Below are 26,399 nucleotides of genomic sequence, written 5' to 3' on the forward strand. Positions count from 1 at the left end.
GAAGTTGTTTCATGAACGGATCTTCAGTCCTTTACCATCGTTTCCTTGTTGTATTTCAGTACCATGTCTATTCACATTGTAGGATTGATTGCACATGAATAGTAATTAGTATGGACCGTGTAACGTGTAGTGGCATCTCGATGTACATAAGCAGGGAAAATGTAGCTTAAGGTTGTGTTTAAATGTGCACGATACGAGGGTCGTGCTTGTGATAAGATAGAACGGGATTAAAGTGAAGGAAATGTGTGTAAAACCTCATGTAAATTTACACCGGGCTTGCTGGGTGACGTTCTGCCAGGCAGAAAGAGAGGGGGCGGAGCTATAATCGTTCCCTGTTCGGGGGTGGAGCTCAACGCCTGGGGGAGGGGCAAGCGTCGTCAAGGGAGATGCGGGAGGAGCCCTGCGAAGAGAGTTGACCACAACCTTCACCACTCATGATGTACCAATGTTTGTTCACGGTAATAAGAAAATCGAAGTCCAAGGGGATCAACAGGGGATCAAAGTGGGTCCAGGTTTAAACCCCCCAAAATAGATATTTGCCTTTTTTCTCAGAAACTACACAAACACTTATGATGAAACTTCACCACAACCTTCACCACCTGTGATGCACCAATGTTTGTTCACGGTTCTAAGAAAATCGAAGTCTAAGGGGATCAACGGGGGGTCAAAGTGGGTCCAGTATGACCCCACAAAATAGATATTTGCCTTTTTTTTTAAAAATCGGAGTGTAATGGGGTCTACCGGGGGTCAAAGTGGATGCAGGTTTGACCCCCCTTCACCCCCCCCCCCCCCCCTCCCCCCCAAAATATGAATTTGCATTTTCCGCTGAAACGACAAAAACTATTTCAATGAAAGTTGACCACAACCTTCACCACCCATGATGTACCAATGTTTGTTCACGGTACTAAGAAAATCGAAGTCTAAGGGGATCAATGGGGGTCAAAGTGGGTCCAGGTTTAAACCCCCCAAAGTAGATATTTGCCTTTTTCTCAGAAACTACACACACAATTACAATGAAATGTCACCACAACCTTCATCATCTGTGATGTACCAATGTTTGTTCAAGGCATTGGAAAAATTGGGGTCCGAGGAGGTACACTGGGTGGTAGGGGGGGGGGGGGGTTACCCCCCAAAATAGGTATTTTGTTTGTTTGTTTATTTAAAGTCTTATGATCACGTTCGCATGATTCATTGTACATGCTGCCCTGTCTTCCAGCAATCACTGAAATTGGTTAAAATGCCATGATACGGCTTCAGATATCTTCAGTCAGTGTCATGTACTGCTTTATTCTACCAGGTAAGCACCCAGGGGTATTGCCCCCATATTTTGTTTTCTTGCGTGTAAACAAATCTCATTCCATAGTCTGTTGAGCATTTCACTTACTCCGCTAGTCTTACACACACTGTTCTTTGCTCTTAGTTCAGCTTCATCAGAATGCCGCCTCCGCCTTGTCTTGTAGCGCTTTCCCAGGTTGAGTTGATCTGCCAATTTGTTATCATTGTACAATACTAGGGCATGCCCGTACTATATATATATCTAAAAGTATATCCCCCCCCTCTATTTACATGCAATGGTTTGGTCCAAAGCGAACGGCTTGCGAGTACGGTGACAATCCCCCCCCTCTATTTACATGAAATGGTTTGGTCCAAAGCGAACGGCTTGCGAGTACGGTGACAATCCCCCCCCCCCCCCTCTATTTACATGAAATGGTTTGGTCCAAAGCTAACGGCTTGCGGAGTTTGGTAAAGAAATCGCCATCGCGTGCACAAATGCGCAGGAAAGCGAATGAATCGCAAATTAGTTTTAATTAGTTTTAAAACATAGTTTAATGCCCGAGCGAGTTTAACGCAATCGCAAATCGCATCGCAAAGCGAAAGAATCGCAAATTAGTTTTAATTAGTTTTAAAACATAGTTTAACGCCAACATAGCGCCAACATAGTTTGCCGACGGGCCGTACGCTCTACCCCGCCCGTACGCCCGTAAACAAAAAAAACAACGCTCTTCGCTTCCGCCCTTCGCTCTGACTGAATTGGGAGAAATAATGCGCATAAGAAATCGAGAAATTATTATTTTCTCCGGAAGAAATCGAATTACGAACCGTAATGGCGCACGCGCTGGGCTCGGCTCGCTCTCACATCGGCCACGCCTACGCAATAACGCGTTCTGTGATTGGCTGCCGGAAGTGCAGTCCTCACTGTCCGGAAGGTCGCAAATCGCAGTTACGATGAATCGCAAATTAGTTTTAATTAGTTTTAAAACATAGTTTAACGGCAACATAGTTTGCCGACGGGAAATAAATGAATACGCTCTCAAATGTGCCATCCGAGGCAGAGTCTGTTCGCCACGTTCGGCACACGTGATAGCTCGCTGCTCTCTGATTGGTTGAATCGTTTTTTGGACATAGCTCGGTAACTACTTCTGCGATTAATTTAAAACCTTGAAAAGGCACATCCTCGGGTCCCCAGCAATATACCTGGCAAGTTTCAAGTATATCGGACCCGTGGTTGTCGAGAAACAGCGGTCACAGACAAACATACATACAAACATACAAACATACAAACATACAAACATACACACAGAGATTGCTGGAATTATAGATAGATACATGTGCAGATCATGTCACCTTTCTTGCTTCTTTGGTCATTTTTCTGTTGCATGTTAGATTGTATCCATGTACTGGTTCATTAATGAGTTACTTTGGCCACGTCCAGACAAAACAGGTGGGGCAAAAGGCCATCACCTTGTAAGATACCACGTCATATGTTTACCCCTGGGATTTCAATCTTTCCTTCCAAGTGAGGTTGTATCAGCATTGTATGCCAGAGTGTCATTGCTTTCTCTATCAGTGTGACTCTTTGGGGGTCAACTTTGTATACTTGCATGCATTTTTATAATCCATGAATGTGGGACACTATCAAAGGCTTTCATGTAATCTATCCAGGCTGTGGATAAGTTGGTTTGTCAGAGCTTGGAGTTTCGACTATGGTCTTGTTTAATAACAAATGGTCTATCGTTCCATCACATGCTCTCTTACATCCTTTATGTTCTGTCTCTAAAGCTCCTTGTTGAATGAGCTGTTTGTAAATTTAATCGATAATTATTTAATCCAGTTAAAAGTTTGTATGCTGTTGGTAGGCATGTTATTGGTCTATATTTGTGATAATTTCGTTTTTGTATACAAGGAAGCACGTTATTGGTCTATATTTGTGGGGTACATGAGTTTCATTCGATTTTGGGATGAGAAGAGTGTTGCCTTCTATGAACCATTGATCCATTGCCTGTTCCCCTTTGACGATTTTGTTAAATGCTGCATCGTAGTGACGGTGGAGAGCATACAGTCGCTTTAACCAAAAGTTTGGTATCCCATCTGGACCAGAGCTTTTGATGTTTGCCATTTTTGCAAATTGTTGCCTTACCTTTTCTGCATCAAGTATTACTGGGGGCATTTCCTCGAGATCTTGTTTCTTCTCTTCCAGGTTTGAGATCCAATCTGCTCCCTTGTTGTGTTCTCTTTCGTCTTTGTATATCCCTTTCCAGAATTTTTCTTTTTTAGGGGGAGAAGAAGGTGGTTGCCACATTTTGTGTTGTGTTTCTCTCGTTCTTTGCAACAAAAATTCTGGTTGTTTTCAAACTGTTAAGTTTGCTTTCTGCTGTTATTGGCCTCATCATAGTATTTTTTATTTCCCCTGCTATCTGTGGTATATGGAACTTATTATGGGCAGGTAATGGTTTTAGCCCATTGTTTTCAATATACATCCTTTCAGGAGTAGAAAAGATCAAGGTTTTGGATGGGGGAAGATAAGAGATGGTGGTGAACAGCTGTTTTAAAGACCTGGTGGGAGGAGTGGGATTGAAGGGAGTGGGGGAGTTTGTTCCAGAGGTGGGAGAAAAGGGGAATTGAAGAGTGAAGGTGAGCAGATAGCCTAGATTTTGGCAGTTTAACCATAAGAGGGTTGCTGGCAGATCTTGTGCGACCTGTAGGAATATATGGGGGACAGAGCCCAAATAGAGCTGGGGGAGCAAGGCCAGAGAGGAGTCGGTAGAAAACAGAAAGACCACCAACCTGCCTGTGGTGAGTGAGTGAAAGGCCCTCAGAGTTAGCATCATCGCAGGAGATTCCAAAAGCTTGAGTGACAGAACTTCTTGGAGAGGATTTTTGAGAAAGTGGATGGGAGGGTTGTCCAGTCGATCTTTTCGGAGACACACAGTAAGAGTGTGAGATTTGTCAGGATTGAAAGACATGTTCCACTTGTTTGACCAGTCTGATTTTGTCCAGGTCTGCAGAGAGTGAGGAGGCTGCAGAATGCCGATCTGAGAGATGAGGCAGAGAATGGAGTCATCAGCAAAGAGATAGTGGAGTCAAAAGTGTGGAGCCAAAACTTGAAATCCCATCTGCCTCTGCTCTCCTCTCTTCCTGTTCTATTTCCTGCTCAACACCAGTAAGTTCTGTCGGTTGCCCCTTTTCTTTTTCCGTTTGTACTCTGGGAATCCCATCCCAAGCACATGTCCCGTCATTCCATTGTGGCATTTCTGGTAGTTCACCATCTATAGATGACCAATTATTAACCCTGCCTGAGGAGAGGGTATTGCATTTGAGTCTGTGGGTTTTCGGATGTGGAAGGAAGTTCTCCCAAAACTCCAAATCTCCACCTCCTTTTTCGGTAAAAGATCATTATTCATGAACCAGATTGTGAAACTTCATTCTCATAGCTTCATTACAAGAGCTCTTTTTGGTATCCTCACTGATCCTCTGACAGCCTCCACTTGTAGCTCGTTTGTAGTTATATTCCCCGGAATGATTTTTCGGTGCTCGATGAGGGTTTTCCTGATTATACCTGTTGCTCTGACTATCACCGGTACGATTTCAGCTTTCTTCAATTTCCAAGACCTCTTGACCTCATTTTTCAGATCCTGGTACTGTATTTGAGCATTTTCTTGGTTTCTGAAGCATTCAGTCCAAAGTCATTTGGAAACAAAACCTCAATCAACAGTGCCGCTTTTTCCTTTTTGTGTTTGAGCACAATGTCCGGATGCAATGCTTTGTTTGCAATGTCCACACCTGATGGGATCATCTTGTCATGCGTGAGCACCATGTGTTCATTTTCAAGGATCGAGTTTGGTTTGTGTTTCCATGATTGTTCTGGGACCGGAATGATGAAATGTTTACAGATGTGCCAAAGGATTACTCTATAGATGCTGTCATGTCTTTCTGTGTACAATTGTTTCTGACATGAGTTTTTTACATCCCAAAAGGAGGTGACTTGGACTTTCTGTCTCCACAAACTCCACAAAACCTGTATTTCCCTGTATCTCCTGTAAAACCTCCACAAAACCAAAACCTGTATCTCCCATCTCTACTGCCTCTGACATCAATTCTTCCTGGGAATTCTTCCAAAGCAAACTGCTCTCTCTCATGCACAGATTTATCCCATCTCATCTTCACTTGTCTTACCCTTCCTCCCGTCCATGGTACACTGAATCTTGTGGTGAGGCAGTCGCACTGAAACAACTTGCCTTTGCCTCTTGGAAGGCAAATCCAACTAAAGGCAATCTCAGTTCCTTCCACCAAGCTCGGATCAAGTGTGTCTCTACCCTCAGGAGTGCTAGGAAGCACTATCTCTCCACACTCAAGAATGAACTCTCAAACCTGTCCCCTTCCTCCAAATCCTGGTGGCGTCTGGTCAAATCCGTTTCTGGTGTTTGTTCCCCTTCTATCCCCTCCCTCACCTCAAATGGCTACACAGTTGATGCCGCACGTGACAAAGCCGAATGCTTCAACTCTGTGTTTGCCTCAAAATATTGTGTCCCAAACCCATCTCTCTCTGTTTCCACCTTTCCCACTCGAACCCAACTGCTCCTGGACTCTGTGCCCCTCTCTCCTGACAAGGTGGAGAAGTTTTTGTCAGACCTCGACTCTGATTTTGCAATGGGACCAGACGGCATCAGCCCACGGGTGCTAAAATACTGCTCTGCCGCTCTATCTCACCCTCTCTCTGTTCTTTTCACCCTCTCTTTTGCTCAAGGTCATCTGCCAGGATCTTGGAAATCAGAAAACATTACCGCTTTACACAAAAAATGTGTAAAGTGCCTTCGATATGGTCTGGCACCCAGCTCTGCTTACCAAACTCTCCTCCTATGGTATCCATGGAAATCTCCACGCTTGACTTGCGGACTTCCTCTCTGGTCCTCGTCAACGGGTGGCCCTGAATGGATTTCTCTCATCACTCCTTCCTGTTCTGGCTGGAGTTCCCCAAGGTAGTGTTCTGGGCCCTGTGCTTTTTCTGGTCTTCATCAATGATCTCTCCACGCTGGATCTGGAGAAAGCATTCGATAGGGTTCCACGCAAAGTATTGACATGGGCATTGAGGAAGTTAGGAGTGGAGGAATGGTTGATCAGAATAGTGATGGCAATGTACAAAAGAGCGCGCACAGCTGTAAGGACGAAGGACGGGAACAGTGGTGAGTTTGAGGTGAAGGTGGGAGTGCATCAGGGGTCGGTACTAAGTCCACTACTATTTGTAGATGTGATGGAGGTGCTGGCTCAGAACGTAAAGGAGGGTTTACCATGGGAGTTGTTGTATGCAGATGATCTGGTGTTGATTGCGGAAAGTATGGATGGACTGACTGAAGGAAAAGTTGAACAAGTGGAAGGAATGTATGGAGATAAAAGGTCTGAAGGTGAATATCGGAAAGACGAAGGTGATGGCAAGTGGTAAAGCATGTGGTGAGGTGGAAAGAACTGGGAAGTGGCCGTGTGCTGTGTGCAGGAAGGGTGTCGGAGTGAACTCCATTCAATGTACAATGTGCAAAGAGTGGGTTCATCAAAAATGTAGTGGTCTGAGAGGGTCATTAACCAGTGTGGCAGCTACATTCAAATGTAAGGTGTGCACAGAGGGAGCTGCAGATGGAGGAAATGTTGAGTTGGATCTTGGAGACGGCGTGAAGCTGGAAGGTGTGAAAACATTTTGCTACCTCGGAGACATGCTGAATGGAGAAGGTGGATCAGACTCGGCAACGGTTGCTCGAGTGAGATGTGCATGGAAGAAGTTTTGGGAACTGAGTGGCGTGCTGATGAGGAGGAGAGTGTCGCTGAAGCTGAAGGGAAAGGTGTATGCTGCATGTGTGAGAAGTGTTATGATTTATGGGAGCGAGACATGGGTAATGAACGTAGAGCAGCAACGAAGGCTGGAAAGGGTGGAAATGCGAATGGTTCGATGGATGTGCGGAGTATCGTTGAGAGAGAGGAAGACAAATGATGAACTGCGAAAGATGATGGGAATATTGCCTGTGATTGATGCTGTGAAGAGGAACAGGCTGAGATGGTTTGGTAATGTGTTGAGGAAGGATGAAAGTGACTGGTTGAGAAGAGTGATGGAAATTGATGTAGAAGGAAGTAGAGGACGGGGAAGACCGAGAAAGACTTGGCTAAAGATGGTGGAAGAGGAAATGCAGGCAAGGGGGTTAACAAGGAGAGATGCAGAAAATAGGGCAAAATGGAGAAGATTGTCATGGGGACCGCAAGGCTAACCCCCGCTCTAGCAGGGAAAATGGCCTTAAAATGCATGTTGTTGTTGTGTTGTTGTATCAATGATCTCTCCGACTCTCTGGAAAATCCTCTCCATCTCTTTGCTGATGACTCCACAATCTTCCGCTCCATTCCTCATCCCTCAGATCAGCAGTCTGCAACCTCCTCACTCTCTGCAGACCTGGACAAAATCACAGACTGGTCAAACAAGTGGAACATGTCTTTCAATCCTGACAAATCTCACACTCTTACTTTGTCTCTCCGAAAAGACCGACTGGAAAACCCTCCCATCTACTTTCTCAACAATCCTCTCCAAGAAGTTCTGTTGCTCAAGCTTTTGGGTCTCACTATCTGCCATGATCTTTCTTGGGAAAACCACATTTCCAAGCTGGCATCCAAAGCCAGTCGCCGACTGGGCATCCTCTGTCGTGCGAAGTCCTTCCTTGGCACACCTGAGCTCCTCACCACATACAAGGCTTTCATCCGCAGCTCAATGGAATACTGTTCCCCGCTCTGGGTCAGTGCTCCTGCCTCACACCGAGCTCGACTTCACGCTGTTGAAACCAAAGCTTTCAGAATCATTGGAATCTCCTTCGATGAAGCTAACTCTGAGGGCCTTTCACTCACTCACCGCAGGCAGGTTGGTGGTCTTTTTGTCTTCTACCGACTCCTCTCCGGCCTTGCTCCTCCAGCTCTCTCTGTGCTCTGTCCCCCAAATATTTCTACAGGTCGCACAAGATCTGCCAGCAATCCTCTTATGGTTAAACTGCCAAAATCTAGGCTCTCTGCTCACCTTCACTCCCTTGTTCCCCTTTTTTCCCCGTCTCTGGAACAAACTCCCCCACTCCCTTCAATCCCACTCCTCCCTCCAGGTCTTTAAATCAGCTGTTCACCACCATTTCTTATCTTCCCCCAACCAAAACCTTGATCTTTTCTACCCCTGCTAATTCACCCCAGATACCCCAGATACAATTTCGAAATTCCAACTTCTTTCCTGGAAGTCCTTGCAGTGTCCATATGTTTTACACCTCTCCCACCTCCCCCAAAGCCCTCTCCCTCCCACAGTTCTCTCGATGTCCCTGCTCTCAAATGTTGTGTTTGTGTCCTTCGCCCTCTCGAGCCATCTTGTCTACCGCTCCCCCTACTTTGGGTTTTATGTGTCGGTTTGACTTTTTGTGTGATTAATGTTGGCTCTTTCACGAGCCTCCATCTTGTATACAAAAAAAAAGAAGAAAATGGTCCAATTGGCTCAAACTTGCCATTTTACAAAACCCATTCGTGTCGTGTCCTTGGTCTTGGACATTTATGACGACTCGTTCTCCATCCCAATTAATTTGACCTATTCTTAGCCATTCCATTGAGCCTTCCTTGTCGATGCATGGTCTGTCAAACGCTTTTTTTGAATCTTCCTGCTCTTTTGTCATTCTCCCATTTGTAATTCACATTTGTGTTTTTTCAAATCTATATTCTCTGCTGTGTGTTTTACTTTATGGTAATTCAAAGATGATCACCAATATAATTCCTTGCTGCATACAGTGCACTTGTATTGCATCACACATCTACATATTGCTTGACCATCTCTTTAAAGATTTGAATGAGATAAATGTTTTCTTGCAAACAGAGCACTTCTCAATCCCTTCAAATTTAGTCAATACACTGCTATATTTGTTGACTTCCCGATAAGAAGTCTGTGTCATGTTCTGATTGAAAGAAACTTCACTCTTAAACAACTGGGAACTTGACTTGGAATAAGAAACCATTTTCAATTGATTCTGTGCAAAGACAATTCAGAAAACCATCAAGAAATCACTATTGCTGTGAAACATGTAACAACAACAAAAAAGCATAATGTGCTCCATTTTCATGGAAAACAGGCCATATGTCTGTGCTCATCCATCAAAAGGTAAAATCTGTGTACGAAGCATTCCATGGAAGGCAGAAAGTTAAACCTTCCCAACCAGAGTTCATAGAACACCTTATCCCACGCAGTCTTGGGAATCAAGGACATGCGCGGGGTCTGCGAGCAGCAAATTTGATTGGTCGTGATGACGTCAAATGCCATAACGTTTTGTCCAAGTACTGCTAAACGGAATGGTTTGAAAGTGCCAAAAGGCGATTTGTGTTCTATAGTGTTCAAGTATGCAATGCAATTGAAAGAAGAGGGAGAATTGCTTTGCAATACATGTGCCTACCAGTCCCAATATTTTATAGTAAAGCCATAACAAATTGAAAAAAATTGATGAAATGCCTTGAAACTTAAACTTGTTCTGTAATTTATCATAATAAAACCATGTACCAAGTTTCATTTGAATATGTTAAAGGGTAGGGGGAAAAGTCTGGAAAAATGACCCATTGTGTCTGACCCATGAAATTGACCCACTGAAATATGTGATATTTTCTGAGTCCAAAGAGGAAATAACCGTGTAAAATTTGGGAAATACCCCGACACCTAAATTTGTTCTGCAAATTATCATAATAAAGCCATGTACATACCAAGCTTCAGTTGAATATGTTTAAGGTTATGGGGAAAAAGTCTGAAAAACCACAGGTGTTGTGGGCAGATGGATGGACAGACAGAAAGTTAACCTAAAGTCCCCTCCGGGCAGGGGACGAATAAAATTAAGATTTTAAAGGTGGTAGGGGGGGATTTTTTTTTTTGAGAGTTTACCACCATTGCTGCAGCATCTTTTACACCACTTTATTAAACACACAACATGAGCTCGCTATTTAAATCCCCATCTTTTCCTGACGTCCTTGGAGTTCTCTCTCTCTCTACCCCTGCTTGTACCGATTCAATCCACAATAAGCCAGCCCTAACTTCTGCAAACCCTCAATTGATCTACGCATGCTTCAAGAACAACTTTGCTTGCCTTTTATCTCTCACCCTTTTGTGTCCTATCTTCATTGACCCCTCCAAACCAACCCACCATTCCTCTTTTAATTATTGCCCCCAATTTTTTTTTCATTATGACATGTATGGGGGTGAGATGCTTGAAGGATGAAGTGGAACAAATCGTTGTGGAACCAGATGGAGATAAAGGAAGATGGAAAAGATATATGGAAATGCTGTTGAATACAGAGAATGAATGGGATGGCAACATAGAGAGTAACCCAGTTTTAGGACCGGCAGAGAAGATAACTGAGAAGGAAGTTGAGGAAGCGAAGAGTAGAAAGCGGGAGGGCCGACGGGAGCTGTGGGAGATATGTTGAAGGCAGCAGGAAGTTGGGGTGTGAAGAGAATGACAGAGATCTGTAATCTGGTGGTGAAAGAAGGCCGCATTCCAGTGGTTTGGGAACTGAGTACCCTCGTTGTGAAATGTGTGATTTGTGTGTGATTGGTGTGTGTGTGTTTGATGTGTGTGTGATTTCGCTTTGCGGGGAAAAATGGCCTCTAAAGGTGGTTATTTATTATATATATATAGATGTACCCACACCAGCATACTTTCCTGGTTCGATGCAAGCCAACCTCCTGACGCATCCACTCAGAACCCAGAGTGGAGTCGCTCTGACCTACGTCAGGAGTGGGAGAGTTTCCAAGCCCAGCATCTTCACCTAACCCTGGCCCCAGCTTGCCTCATAGCAATATGTTTCTCACCGTCCGTCATTAAGTGAATCTCCACCATTTTGTCCACTTTCTCGTACATGCTCAATCTGAAAGCAAAGATTCTCCATGAAATTTTACAGATGTGTGGAGACTCGAACCAGGGTCCGAGAATCACGACTGACCAGTTGTCGCAGCAATGGGTCTGACTAATGCCACCTGTCGGCCAGGAGCTTTTGCCGCTCCTGAACCAAATTCGCACTGCATTCAATTAACTGCTCATTAACCTTTACAAAATCCCAAGAATTGCTCCATTCTGATGCCAAACTTTGGACAACGCGGGGGAGTAAAAAGACAAGAAAACATGCAATAATTAAAATGGGGTTTATGAAAAGAAATAGAGACATGTCAAGCGCTTAAAGGACAAATGAGTCGGGAGGCATTTGCACAAAGGTAAAGTGAAAAAAAACAAACCTACGATGGCACCAAAAATAAATAACAGGGCTTGCACAACAACAGGGAACGAGCACGTGCTTGAGCTGGTTTAGGGTCCGGAATGGCCCATACAGGCTGGTGTGGTGTTGAACGATGCATGACATTGCTGTTATGTGGGGCCGCTGCTCTGCATAGCTGATGCTGTGTGTAGCTGGTCATGTGGGGTTGGTGTTGCACAGGGATGGTGCGATGCAGTGCTGGTGCTGCATGGGGCTGATATGGCGCAGGGCTGCTGAGCATGTCTGGGCTGAAATGGAATGCCGTCTTCGACGTCTGCCACATCCTCCTCAGAATTTCCATGATTTGGCCACAGAAGCACGTTGCCTCTGGATAACTCTGAGAGGATGGCGTATCTTTAAATAACGATGATTGCCAATCCCACACACCCAAAGTCGTGCTACCACTCATGAAAAAGCCCGAGTATGAGCGGGTACTGTGCTGATGATGACATAACCAATCTTAATTAGTCGGCCGAGCGGACCGACTCGTTAAGTAACCGCTTTGAGCGCTTACAAAGCCCAATTGACCCTCAGTTATCCGATGCCGCAAACAAAATAAATCAGGACACAGTTTCTTTGGAAAAGGCCTTTTAGTACACAAGAATCAGCCAAATTTTAAAAAGGGAGAAATAATGGCTGTTACATTCACAATTATGCAGAGTATGTATACATCCACATTATCCACAACATGACAGACCTGCCCTCTGAACTTTAGCAATGACTTCACAACTCTGTGAGGTAGCTGGCACCACATTCATCTGGGATAAGAGCAATCGAGAGAGAAAGCTGGTGTGTTCTGCCCCCTCACACCTTGCACCAACTCGGATGACCATGTGCCACCAATAATTCTGATGATTGTCTGGTGTCCAGACCAATCACGCTCCGCTCGCAGTCACTCCTCACTGTTCCCGATGTACTGCCTTCTTCATGTGCTGATGGTTCATATGCAGCATGAGCTACATGTGATTTTTAGCGGGAAAGTGCAGGAAGCAATTCATTGCGTCACGGACGCTTAACTAACCATCAGTATCAAAAGGCGAAGTGGGAATTTGTCTGTTCAGGTGGCGCAGATTAACAAGCTGGATTCAATGCAAAGGTCCAAAGGGGCAAGAGGTGTTGGAAGTGTAAGATAAATAAAGCGTGAGAATCAAAGAAAGTGAACAAAGAAATGAAACGACATGGAAAGCAGACTGAACAACAAAGGAAGAAAGAGGAATACAGAGAAAACATGGATGAAGGCTGGTCGGATGAGAATATGCACAAGGAGAATTTGAACGGGGTTCAAGGAGGGCTGGTGACTCGTAACGTGTCCTGTCGTTTGTTTGTGAGCTCAGCTCTCGCTTTTTATGAGAATCTGCACCCACCTACTCACATTGCGGATCTCCACCCCTCTCCCCCAGTCAGTAGGAGGAGCTTGCCTGCCGACAGATCCTTCCCCCTCGTACCTGATTGGTGTTTCAGTACCCCAACTCCTGATGACAACTGTTGATTGGCCTTCACTGTTCTGGTGCACTGTCTCCCTTGAGATGGTCAATTGGTCTCAGGTGTTCACCAATCCGATTTGGTGCAGCTGTATGTGGTGTTGAAGCTGGGGGTTTCACGATGGCAGGCTGTGTGAGCAAGGATTATTTGGCGGAGGGAATGTAGATGGTGCATGTGACAATGTAACATTGTAACATGCGACATGAATGCAGAGAGTGTATGGAAGAGGAAACGTACAAATGGGATTTCTAACGAAACACTCTTAATGCCATGTCTGCTCACATGAATGCAATATATCCTGAATAGCGAAACAGAATACTACGATATAACTCGCTTTACTTGATGTGTATGTGCTTCAATATCCCAGAGAATACAAAACTACAACAATATGTTGGAAAACTGGCACTGCGGGCTGGTTTTCAAGTTCCATTTTATTTCTTGGGAAGAGATGTGTTTTTCGAATTTGCCTCGTTCTCTGCAGATATTCTCTGTCAATTGTTTTCCGCAAATGGTTTGCGAAATAGTTGGTCACACTCTTCTTCTCTGAGGTACATGCATGATGTTTTATTTTCTTGCTCCTGCATTGTTGTTCTGAGGTCGATATTTATTTTATCCAATGTTGTTGGTCAACCTCTTATGAATGTGCACTCCGCACATTTAGCAGCATTTTACAAGTCGTCTGAATTCCATTTTAACAGTTTTAATGGTTCTGCAAATTTTCCGTCGTTTGGTTCGAAGAACATTAAATCATTAATATACATCAGATGTGTCACTTTTCCTGACCCATTGGACATTATACTGTTTGATGTTCGGGTGTATTCCTGTCCTTGATCATCAATGAGTTTGCTCAGTAGGTCCAGAGCCGGGCAAAACAAGAGGGAGAGAGACAGTCACCCTGGAAGAACACATGTGGTATCTTCACTTCTGGTGTTATCATTCCCATTATGTCAGCACCCATTTTGTCATGTGTCGATTTTTCCGTCTCAGTGCTGCAATATCAATGTGGTATTCCAGAGCTCCGTTGCTTCCTCAATGAGTTTGATTATTTAGGGATTTAGCTTGGCAGGGTGCATGCATTTTACCATCCACAAATGAGGGACACCAGCAAAAGCTTCTTTGCTTTGTCTATCCTTCAATGCATTTCATATCATGATAAATGGGAAAATACTTATTAGAATCAGAACACAAGAAGGGCTTCTCTCGTTTGTTGGAATATCGATGTGCAGTTTTCAGAAGGTGGAACGAAGTCCTCTCAGGACTCAAAGTAGCCACGTCCATTTCGGTAAAATATCATGTCAGTCTTCTCAATGTTTTCTTATAAGGATTATTTCCAGGATTGTCATTGTACCACAGACAGCCTCCAATTGTTTTAGTCTGTCCAACGATTCCTGGGGACTGTTTTAAAGTTCTTATAGAGGTTCTTTATCATTCCCATTTTGTCAGAATTCTACAGCTTCCAGGTTCTCTTGGCCTCATTTTACAGATGCTGATTACTTGGTCAATTTCCTGATTTCCACATGATTTCGATCAAAGTCGCTGGTTACTGACCCCTTGATTAAGCCCCTGTCACACCTTGACGATTTAGCCAGCGTATGCCAACGTATCAAAATTTATCTAAAACGCTGGCGTTCGCTGAACTATCGATGTTTTTTTTCAGTTTTGGGCGTATAATAGCGTATTCCTAACGAGTTGGACGTATGCATAATGTATTAGTAACGTACACAGAACGTTTCGATAACTTATAGATAACTTATACCAACGAATGCTTAGCGTGTTGTCCGCGTTCACAACTTATGCCCAACGATAGTCTAACTCATGCATAGCGCGCGGCAGCGTATCACCGACGATCACGTGGCGTAGCCTATTAAAAGGCTGCCGCTCGACGATTCAAATCATAACCGCACTAGACATCGAAGTGTCAACATCACCGTCATGCCGAAGAAAACTTCGAAGAATGCTGCCAAGAAGTCTCCTGGCCATGGCCGTGGCCGTGGACGCAAGGAGGATCCATCATCACCCACACCCGAGCTGGTCATACATGCCAAACTGCCGTCGCCTCCAGATCCATGGTCTCACCCAGTTCCTTCTCCTCCGTTCATCTCTTCTTCTCCTGGCTCTATTGGCACGCAACTTGTACAGTGTCAAATCGATGAGGTCATGTTGATGTTGGAGGACAGCTAGAAGGTATTCTCGTCTCAGCCTTGCCGGATCCTCCATCTCTCGGATGACATGGACATCTGCTCACCATGGAGTCTGGAACACTGACGGGTTCCTCCTGTGAACCCCATTTATACCAATTCCCCTAAACGCTGCCAATACGCCATTATACGGTAGCTGTAAGTTAGAAACACGTTCAGTAAGTTCTGTGGTCATCCGGAAGACGTCAAATACGTCTACATACATCAATATGCGTTGGAGATACGTTACACATAGGTTCAAAGCACGTTACTCATAGGTTAGAAATAAGTTTCGGGTACGCTAGACATTATCTCGACGTATTTCGACTTATGAGTAACTTACAAGTAACGTGTGTCGACGTGTGTCAACGATCGCCTAACGTGCCTACAACTTATGGCCAGCGTATGCGGAAGGTGTGAGTCATACGCTGGCATACGTCGACAAATTTTGCGCATGCACAAAATTTGTCGACGAGCTCGGCGTACTACGACGTATGCCAGCGTGCTTCAGCGTGCTCTTAACGTATACAAAACTTACCCAGAACATATTCGACGTGTGCCAGCGTATTCGCCAAATTTTTCATACGTCAGCATACGCTGGCTAAAACGTTAAGGTGTGACAGCGGCTTTAGCAATGCCATCTTTTCCTTTTCATGCACAAGTACAATGTCCTGTCGCAATGCTTTGTTTTCTGTGTTCACAATTGATGGGATGATTTGGTCATACGTGAGGACTGCATCCTCATGTTCAACCAATCGCTTTTGGTTCATGCTTCCTTGATTTTTTCTGAGACCCAGATGTTGAAATTTTTTTCAGATGTCCCAATGGTGTATGTTGCACACATTGTTGTCCTTTTGTGTATGCAGTTATTCAGACAGTTGTCTTTTCATATCCTGAAAGAAGGTGACCGGTATTTTCTGTTTCTACCTTACAGAACCTACACTTTTTTGAATAAAAGTCAAGAGCAAGAACACTGAACAGATCAGGAAACAACAGAACAAAAGGAGCAGGAGAAACAGGGGGAGGAGGAATGGGAGGGAAACAATGACAGCAGAGGTGAAGGATAAAATAGAGGGAGAGTTGGGCAAATAAGACGAGTATGAAGGAAAGATGGGTCGTGGCGGATGCATGGGGTCGACAAGATGGATGCAGAAGAAAATTTGGAAGAAGGGTTTGGAGTGGGTTGTTAACAGGGGTACAACATATCACGGATTGGATGAGGGGAGAGTGGAGTGGAGTGGAGTGACTTGAGATGGTGGTGAATTGGATCAATCGTGCTATCTTCTTGAAGATCTGTCGGGCTTAACCTGTAGGTCTTCTCTCCTTTTTTCTTGTGCATGGATTTTTGATGCCGCTTCAACTTGGATTGATACAACAATGCCTTGGTACACACAGAACATGTGTAGCGCATCTCTCCGGTGTGTATTATTTGATGCCACTTCAAATTGGAGAAGTCAACAAAAGCATTGAAGCATTCAGAGCACTTGAAAGGTTTATCTCCGGTGTGTATTATTTGATGTCGCTTCAACTTGAAGAGATCAACAAAAGCCTTAAGGCATTCAGAGCATTGATAAGACTTCTCCCCGGTGTGTATCATTTGATGTGTTTGTAAATGTGATGAATGAGCAAAATCCTTCCCGCACACAGTACATTTATAAGGCCCCTCTCCTGTGTGTTCTTTGATGACTTTGTAAATGTGATGAACGAGCAAAATCCTTGCCACACACAGGACATGTATAAGGCCTCTCTCCTGTGTGTGTTCTTTGATGTGTTTGCAAAGATGATAATTGAGGAAAATCCTGCCCGCACACAGTACATTTATAAGGCCTCTCTCCTGTGTGTGTTCTTTGATGTGTTTGTAAAGATGATAATTGAGGAAAATCCTTCCCACACACAGGACATTTATAAGGCCTCTCTCCTGTGTGTGTTCGTTGATGTACTTTTAAAGATGATGAATGAGCAAAATCTTGCCCGCACACAGGACATTTATAAGGCTTCTCTCCTGCGTGAGTTCTTTGATGACTTTGTAAATGTGATGAATGAGCAAAATCCTTGCCACACACAGGACATTTATAAGGCCTCTCTCCTGTGTGTGTTCTTTGATGACTTTGTAAATGTGATGAACGAGCAAAATCCTTGCCACACACAGGACATTTATAAGGCCTCTCTCCTGTGTGTGTTCTTTGATGTCTTTGTAAAGATGATAATTGAGGAAAATCCTTCCCACACACAGGACATTTATAAGGCCTCTCTCTTGTGTGTGTTCTTTGATGTGTTTGCAAAGATGATAATTGAGGAAAATCCTTCCCACACACAGGACATTTATATGGCCTCTCTCCTGTGTGTTTTCTTTGATGTGTTTGTAAAGATGCTAATTGAGGAAAATCCTTCCCACACACAGGACATTTATAAGGCCTCTCTCCTGTGTGTGTTCTTTGATGTACTTTTAAAGATGATGAATGAGCAAAATACTGCCCGCACACAGGACATTTATAAGGCTTCTCTCCTGCGTGAGTTCTTTGATGACTTTGTAAATGTGATGAATGAGCAAAATCCTTCCCACACACAGTACATTTATAAGGCCTCTCTCCTGTGTGTGTTCTTTGATGTGTTTGTAAAGATGATAATTGAGGAAAATCCTTCCCACACACAGTACATTTATAAGGCCTCTCTCCTGTGTGTGTTCTTTGATGTGTTTGTAAAGATGATAATTGAGGAAAATCCTTCCCACACACAGTACATTTATAAGGCCTCTCTCCTGTGTGTGTTCTTTGATGTACTTTTAAAGATGATGAATGAGCAAAATCCTTGCCGCACACAGGACATTTATACGGATTCTCTCCTGTGTGTTTTAGTTTTTGATGATTCAAGGATGCTAACCAAGAAAATTCATTGTTGCACACAGTGCACTTGAAAGGTTTCTCTCCCGTGTGCATCCATCGATGCTTTTTCAAACGTGAAGCAAAAGGAAATGCCTTGTTGCGTACAGAACACAGGTTGTGTGTCTCTTCTGTGTGTATCCATTGATGCGTTTGTAAAAATGATGAACGAGCAAAATTCTTGCTGCACACAGGAAATTTACAAGGCTTCTCTTCTGCGTGTTCTACTCTCTGATAATTCAAGGATGCTAACCAAGAAAATTCCTTGCTGCACACAGTGCACTTGTATGGCATCTCACGTCTTGGTGTTGCTTGACATAATTGGGAACTTGACTTGGAATAAGAAACCATTTTCAACTGATTCTCTGCAAAGACAATTTAGAAAACCATCAATAAATCATTATTGCTGTGAAACATGCATCATTTTTAAAACAGCACAATGTGCAGTACTCCATTTTCATCGAAAACTAGCCCTAAATGACAAAGAGAGAAACTGGTCAAAGGAGGGTGTGCCCACCCACCCAACCACACCCCCTCCTCACTCTCTCTGGTACTGGCTGTGTGGCGGGCGGTCGCAGAGGTCATCGCTCTCGGGTTCTGGGCTTGGTCGCGGGCGGTGGCACATCTTTGGCTCGTGAGCGCCTGTGGAAAAAGAAATTTTCTGGAAAATAAGCGGAAAAATTGAGGGAGGAGTCCAGGTGTGATATGCAGAAGATGAGGGCAGCGTCAAAGAGGGACATGAAAAAGGCAGTGGAGGACATTGGGTGCAGGTTGAGCGGGAAGGTCGCGGTGGTACGCGACAAAGTGACACGGTGCGGAGAACACGTGGGGAGCGAGCTAGAGCGGCGGACAGCCAAGTTGACCGGGGCTATGGGAGTCGCGACGTGGGGTGTAGAGGAGCCGACGATCGTCGCATTGGAAAAGAAAATTTTAGGGGTGCCGACGATCGTCATGGTAGAAAAAGAAGTAACAATTTGGGCCGAAGAGACGGGAGAATCGGGGAGCAAATCACGGGAGGTGGTGATGGAGCCTGAATAAAGTCTGTGTTTGCACCGTGATGCCGTGCTTGCTGATGAAATAACAAGTTTGCAGGTGCTGGCGGAGAAGGAGGGCCCCGAGGTGAGTAAAAATGGCGGGAACGGGTGCTCGGCGCGCTTGGGAGAGAAGCGAGACCCGGGTGTTCACGATGGGCCCTTTGTGCGGTGTACGAGTGAGGGTGGTACGATTTGCGAAGGGCCCATTGTGCGGTGTACGAGTGAGGGTGGTACGATTTGCGAAGGGCCCATTGTGCGGTGTGAGAGAGAGTGCGTACTGGAGTGTGTGGAGAAGGAGTGTGTACTGAAGTGTGTTAAAGGCATGAGTGCACCTAGGTGTGCAGGTGCAAAGCACTGAGTGTGCGAGAACTGAGTGTGTGGAAAAGGAATGCACACCGGAGTGTGTGTGGGAGGAGTGTGCACCAGAGTGTACAACAGAGTGTGTGAGAGACGAGTGTGCATCGGAGTGTGCGAAGACCGAGTGTGTGGAAAAAGTGTGCACACCGGAGTGTGTGTGGGAAGCGTGTGCACCCGAGTGTGCGATAACGGAGTGTGTGGGATGCGCGTGGGTGCCTGGGTGTGCGAGTGTGGAATGGGTCGCGAGTCATGACGCGGCTCAAGCATCGACACCGACCAGGGGGGGGGGGGGGTAGAGCTTAGCGGAACGAGTAGCGTACGCGAGCTCCCGGTGAGTTGTGTGCTGCAGGGACGGGAGGGGATCGGTGCCGCGTCGGTCTCACGAGGACTGGCGTGCACGATTCGTGCCTCCGGCCCCCCGCACTGTATGGTTGGCGCCGTATGGCGGCAAGGGCGATTGGCCGGGTTCAAGTGGAGGTAGGAGCTTTCGGAGCCACGCACCCCATAGGGTGCGGTGCTTTGACCGTGGCCGGCTGGGTCATCGTGCGTGGGACCGCGAGGCCCCGTGCAGGGATGGAGCCCGGCACTTGGGCCCATCAATCCCTCCCCCCTTGGATCAAAAATGCCGGACGGACACCCTATACAGACGACCAACCACCCGCATGGATCGCTCAGCCCTTCGAGGCCGAGCTGTGACAACGAACATCCACTTGGAGAGGCTCATAGTTTAGAGGACTGGGGGGAGTAGTGTACCCCATGTGGGGGAACGGTAGTGTCACCATTACTCCCACGGGGGGGGGGGGGGGGCATGAGCATTACCTTAGGGCTTAGGGGGATGGCAGTGATAGGCACATGGAGGTGCCAGCAATGGTTGCCTCCATGGGGCACCGAAGCTAGCCGAGGGACGGCTTGGATAATTGATGGGGATTTCGAAGACCTTCGGGACATGAGATTTAAGTAGGGACACCTGAACTATAGAGGGGACGTAGAGAGTTTAGGTGGTCGTTAAAGAAAAGGGAGTGCATAGTGTAAGGGACGACGAGGGCAACACGAGTTGTAGGGGAAATTAGGTAGGTAGATGATGCTGTGTGAGTGAGGAATTGTGTTTGGAAAATAAATGGAATTGTGTTGAGGTGTGTGCAAAATAAATGGTGTGTGAAAGTAAAAGGTGTGGAATGCATGGTGCGAAGGATCGAATGGGGGGAGTGGAACCCATTCACGAAAGCCCGGGGGGGTGGGGGGAGGGGGTGAGTGTAAAGCCAGGTAGAGGGCATAGGTAAATTACATGGACATTGACACCTGTGGTGCGGGCAGTGGAATGAAGTGTTTTGGGGGGTGCAGTAGTCAGTGACATGGCTGGGCGTGTGGCTTAATTGGTGCGAATGGTTATTGGGGCACCCCGCCAGTTGTAGTTTGTTGGCCAGGTGAGGCCGCAGGTAGGCTCTGGCAGCCGGTTAGGGTAGTTGTGAGTGGGGCCCGAGGATCGCAGAAGGGGACCTGGGTTGCCCAATGCCAAGGTGGGCATAGAGGGGGTAAGAGCCAGGGATGGCCTTCCCCGGTTAGCTAGTCGCAGGAGCAGGCTTGACCCCCTTTAAAAATGAAAATTTTTACCCCCTTTTCTTGCAAGTATCCTTGAATACAAACATTTTAATTCTCCTGAAGTAGTTTTCTTGCCATTTTAATATAACATCAATTTTTTTTCAAGATCATTAACCACTGAGTTTTGTCTTTTGTAATTATTGTGAGTAAAATGACCCCAAGATTTCTTCTCCACGTAAATCATTTAACTTATAAGACCAAGGCACTGTATCCACTACCTCAACGATTTAAAAAAGTTAATTAGTCTATCTCTTTGTATAACCCTTCTCAAAATGGCTTTTCCGTCTGTATATTCTTACGACATCATCATCTTTGAACTTTGGTTTTTTAAAATAACCTTCTTTTCATATTCTAATGTTGTAACTGTTTCTGATGGTTTTTCTCAAGTAGATGAATGCACTGCATTGTTGTAATTATCAACAATATCCTGAATTATAGTGACCCATTGTTGAGAACCGACATGTGTGAATTTTTTATACAACCTCTCTTTCAAAGTGCGATTAAAACGTTCAATAACAACTGCTTTTCCTTCATTAAAGGTACTGTATAATGTAATGCCATGCTCTTTAAGAAATTTCATGAATATACTGTTGTGGAACTCCATCCCCTCGTCGGTCCATAGCTTCTTTTGGTTTCCTTTTACTTTTATTAAATATCTGTTGGAAGGCCAACATCAGGGTATTACCTCTTGTTTTTCAGGGCAAATTTTTCCCAGGCAAATCTACTTCTCAAATCAATAACAGTTAACGCATACTTGTACCCTTTATCATTATTCAGTTCAATTAAATTGGCAGACCAGATGTAATCAACGGCTTTAGAATAAACGTTCCTTCGTTTAAACTTTGTGATTATAGGTTTGTGTAACTCATTAGCTAAAATGACCCCTTCCTCAGGTTTAATATCATCCTTGGAGTTTAGAAGTTTTTTTGAAGTCCAAGGCCAAATCTTAATTTACGTTTTATCGCTATCTTCATGAGAGGCCCAACAAGTTTCTCTCTCAACGTTGGATCTCGTATCAAAGACAAATTATACATCACTTCTCTGTCGGCTTCATGTTTTCCAGCTCATGTATCGGTGTTACGAGAAGCAATGTCATGCTTCATACACGTCCCATCAACCCTGTCTATGGGTTAAGACCATGGTTTGGGATTGTCATTTTCATCTAATCTTTTCTCCAAGTTTGTTCCTGGGCCGCAGAAGGAATAGCCCGGTAGATGTAGTTCCTCCCCTGGAATCACCGTGGTTGTAAATTTAGTCCCTGATACAATTTTTTGTATATCACCCCCACTTTTAGATGGGATTAATCGACACTTTTTAGCCCTGCATATTACACATTCTCCCTTTTCACAAACTCTATTATTTTTCTTTATATCGCAAGAGATATTTTTAGTTTTACTTTTCTTTTTACATTTGATACAATAACTCATTTTATTTGAGATTAATTTATTTTGATTAAAATTGCGTATGTCTTTGTGACCATACTGAATACGGTTTATTCCATTGTTTAAAATAAACCTTTTATTATCATAAGCCTCAAGAGCTTTATTGTTCACCTCCTCCGTATATAATTGGTGTTTATAACTTCTCATTGTATTCATTTTTCGAAACGCCTCCAACTCCTCCATCTTTAAAGTTAAACAATTATAATAATGTTCAAATTCTATTTCTTCTTTGATAACACCCTTCTTTATTCCTTTTAACTTCTTATCACATCTTTCAATACCATTATTATCAATATATTTATAAGCATAAGCCTTAGCTCTCAATCCAACATATTCAGTCATTACCTTTCCTCCTAATTCATCCTTAAACTTCCCAATAACCTTTTTATTCTTTGAGGAAAACAACTTATCGGTTGGTTTATAATTGCTCATATCATACAAGTCACTTTCCTGAAGCATATCTGAATAAACATCTTCCGTTTTAATTTCTAAAATGAAACTATCCGTATCCATATAAAGTCGAGAAACATTATCTTGATACTTGGTTTCAAATTATTGTAACGGTAATCATACATTCGTAATTTTGATAAATCAAGAACTGTCGTTCCTATATAAATAGGTTTATTCAGTGTAATACTCTCTTTTTGTAAATGAATGGCGACAAAGTTCTCTGAAAACACCACTTCTCTTTGAAAACGAGGTTTATTAATTAATTTTGCCGCTTGTCCCCAAGATGTAGTAAGTCTTATGTTTGGTCTATTTCTAAGATTTTCCATCGTCTTTCCAAATACAGAATTATTCATCAATTTATAACAGTCTTTCTCAAAATCAGTTTTTGCTTCGGTTCTCCTTTGAGTGTTAAAATCAATATACTCCTTCATCCAATGACTTTGGTTAAACTGTATAACTCTATGTACCTTCTTTACTATCAATCCCGCCGATACATATTGTTTTAAGTTCCTTTGGTGTAAAACATAATTTTCTTTATCATATAATGCAGGAAGTGGCTGTGGCTCGTATCGAGCGATAAAGTTATTGGAGCATGGAATTAAGGTATTGGAAAGGGTGTTGGAGAGGAGGACAAGGAAGAAAGTTAAGATTGATGAAATGCAGTTTGGATTTATGCCTGGAAGAGGAACGACAGACGCGCTTTTTATTGTGAGGCAGTTGCAGGAGAAGTACATGGAGAAGAGGAAGAAGTTGTTTCTTGGGTTTGTTGATCTGGAGAAAGCATTCGATAGGGTTCCACACGAAGTATTGACATGGGCATTGAGGAAGTTAGGAGTGGAGGAATGGTTGATCAGAGTAGTGATGGCAATGTACAAAAGAGCGTGCACAGCTGTAAGGACGAAGGACAGGAACAGTGGTGAGTTTGAGGTGAAGGTGGGAGTGCATCAGGGGTCGGTACTAAGTCCACTACTATTTGTAGCTGTGATGGAGGTGCTGGCTCAGAACGTAAAGGAGGGTTTACCGTGGGAGTTGTTGTATGCCGATGATCTGGTGTTGATTGCGGAAAGTATGGATGAACTGAAGGAAAAGATGAACAAGTGGAAGGAATGTATGGAGACAAAAGGTCTGAAGGTGAATATCGGAAAAACGAAGGTGATGGCAAGTCGTAAAGCATGTGGTGAGGTGGAAAGAACTGGGAAGTGGCCGTGTGCTGTGTGCAGGAAGAGTGTCGGAGTGAATTCCATTCAATGTACAATGTGCGAAGAGTGGGTTCATCAAAAATGTAGTGGTGTGAGAGGGTCATTAACCAGTGTGGCAGCCACATTCAAGTGTAAGGTGTGCACAGAGGGAGCGGCAGATGGAGGAAATGTTGAGTTGGATCTTGGAGACGGCGAGCTGGAAGGTGTGAAAACATTTTGCTACCTCGGAGACATGCTGAATGGAGAAGGTGGATCAGACTCGGCAACGGGTGCCAGAGGGAGATGTGCATGGAAGAAGTTTCGGGAACTGAGTGGCGTGCTGACGAGGAGGGGAGTGTCGTTGAAGCTGAAGGGAAAGGTGTATGCTGCATGTGTGAGAAGTGTTATGATTTATGGGAGAGAGACATGGGTAATGAACGTAGAGCAGCAATGAAGGCTGGAAAGGGTGGAAATGCGAATGGTTCGGTGGATGTGTGGAGTATTGTTGAGAGAGAGGAAGACAAATGATGAATTGCGAAAGATGATGGGAATAGAGCCTGTGATGGATGCTGTGAAGAGGAACAGTTTGAGATGGTTTGGTCATGTGTTGAGGAAGGATGAAAGTGACTGGTTGAGAAGAGTGATGGAAATGAATGAAGAAGGAACACGAGGACAGGGAAGACTGAGAAAGACTTGGCTAAAGATGGTCGAAGAAGAAATGCGGGAAAGGGGGTTAACAAGGGGGGATGCAGAAAATAGGGCAAAATGGAGAAGATTGTCATGGGGACCGCAAGGCTGATGCCCGCTCTTGCAGGGAAAATGGCCTTAAAATGCCTGTTGTTGTTGTTGTTGTTGTAGTATCAAAAGGCAAAGTGGGAGTTTGTCTGTTCCGGACACTATGAGCCGGACCCCTATATTTCCCAGTGAGACGACAATGGTCTCTAACCTTTGGTCCCCAGTATCTTCCTCTCCATCAATTTTCTTCCCACAAATATGACAGCCTGTCATCCTTCCGAGGTTGGCAAATTGAGTGCCAGCTTGCTGGGATGAATGATCACGGTGTGTACCCCGATTTAGAATAGGTACACCGTATCCCTGCGCATCGTAAGAGCGTGACCAAGGGCTGGCGTCAGGAAGGGCATCCGGCCATAAAAACATTGCCTCGAAACAGGGAACCATGATTGTCATGGGGCCCGCAAGGCTAACCCCCACTCGAGTGGGGGAAAATGGCCTTAAAACGATCATTCATTCATATTCATTCAAATATGACAGATGCTATTTGGTTGCTTATATTCTGTTTTTTCTTCTTTTATTTGGGGGTTCATCGGTTTATTGGTTAATCTAATTATCTTTCTTAAGCGACGACAGTCCTCTTCTAATCGTTTTATAAACTCAGAAGCCGCATCTTCTCCTCTATAAAGTTCTTGTTTGTTGTATTTGTCGCCAATGGATGACTTGATATTTTAACAGAAACCACCAGGAGTATGTTTTTGATATTTATTTGTGGATGTTTCGTTTGATTTTGAAGAAGCGTCATTTATCTTTTCAAGAATACATTCAAAGTCAGCATATATCACGAATGGGTGTTTTATAGTTTTATCGAAATCTTTGAATTTTATGTCTGAACCTTCTACCGGCATATTAATTACGGTGGATTGATGTTTAACACACAAGTTTTATCTCGCTTGGTAAATCAATGTAAGAAGAAGCTTTTAGAGGGTCTGATTTTAAAATGTGTATATTGATGTATAATATTTTAAAAAGTTCATATCCATAATTCTTATCATCTTCTCTTCTCTTCCTCTTCTTGTTCTAAAAGTTTATCATAAACGTCTGTTAATAAGAACCCCTGGAGTGATGTGACAAAGTAAGGTTTTGTTCTTATATAGAGTTTCTTAACAAGCTCCTCTTTTTCAGGAATCGATTTTTTTCAATTCCATTTTTACTCCCATATAAAGTTTAAGGGGTTTAATCTCAGCCAACGTATTCTTTACATAGCTTTCAACGGCGGATTTGACTGTTTCAATCGCCTCAGCTATTGATTTTGGTTCTGGGAGTGTTAAACCAAACCTCCTTATTCTAATATGGTTCCTAAATGCATTATCAGTGTCCTCTATAGTGTATCCCCTCAACTCGATGTGTTTTTGTGATTTAAGATGGGTGGGAAAGCTCCCCTTCAAGCCGGTCTTATCACAAACGCGACAATATTTTGTTTCTCGTTCAAGCGGAGCGACCATAT

At 44.1% G+C, this 26,399-nt stretch overlaps 1 protein-coding gene and 1 long non-coding RNA gene across 2 annotated transcripts in view; both read right to left on the reverse strand.

The window, feature by feature from the left end:
• LOC144892287 (uncharacterized) overlaps positions 1 to 26,399 on the reverse strand; it is a 906,753-nt gene that overhangs the window by 312,182 nt on the left and 568,172 nt on the right. The window lies entirely within an intron of this gene.
• Positions 16,408 to 18,394, reverse strand: LOC144891952 (uncharacterized). The gene is given in 2 exon segments (XM_078777065.1): positions 16,408 to 16,900; positions 16,902 to 18,394. Coding segments are annotated over 2 exon segments (1,986 nt in total).

Source organism: Myxine glutinosa, chromosome 5 (genome assembly GCF_964187855.1).
Source record: "Myxine glutinosa chromosome 5, kmMyxGlut1.1, whole genome shotgun sequence".
In the NCBI taxonomy this organism is placed as follows: domain Eukaryota; kingdom Metazoa; phylum Chordata; class Myxini; order Myxiniformes; family Myxinidae; genus Myxine; species Myxine glutinosa.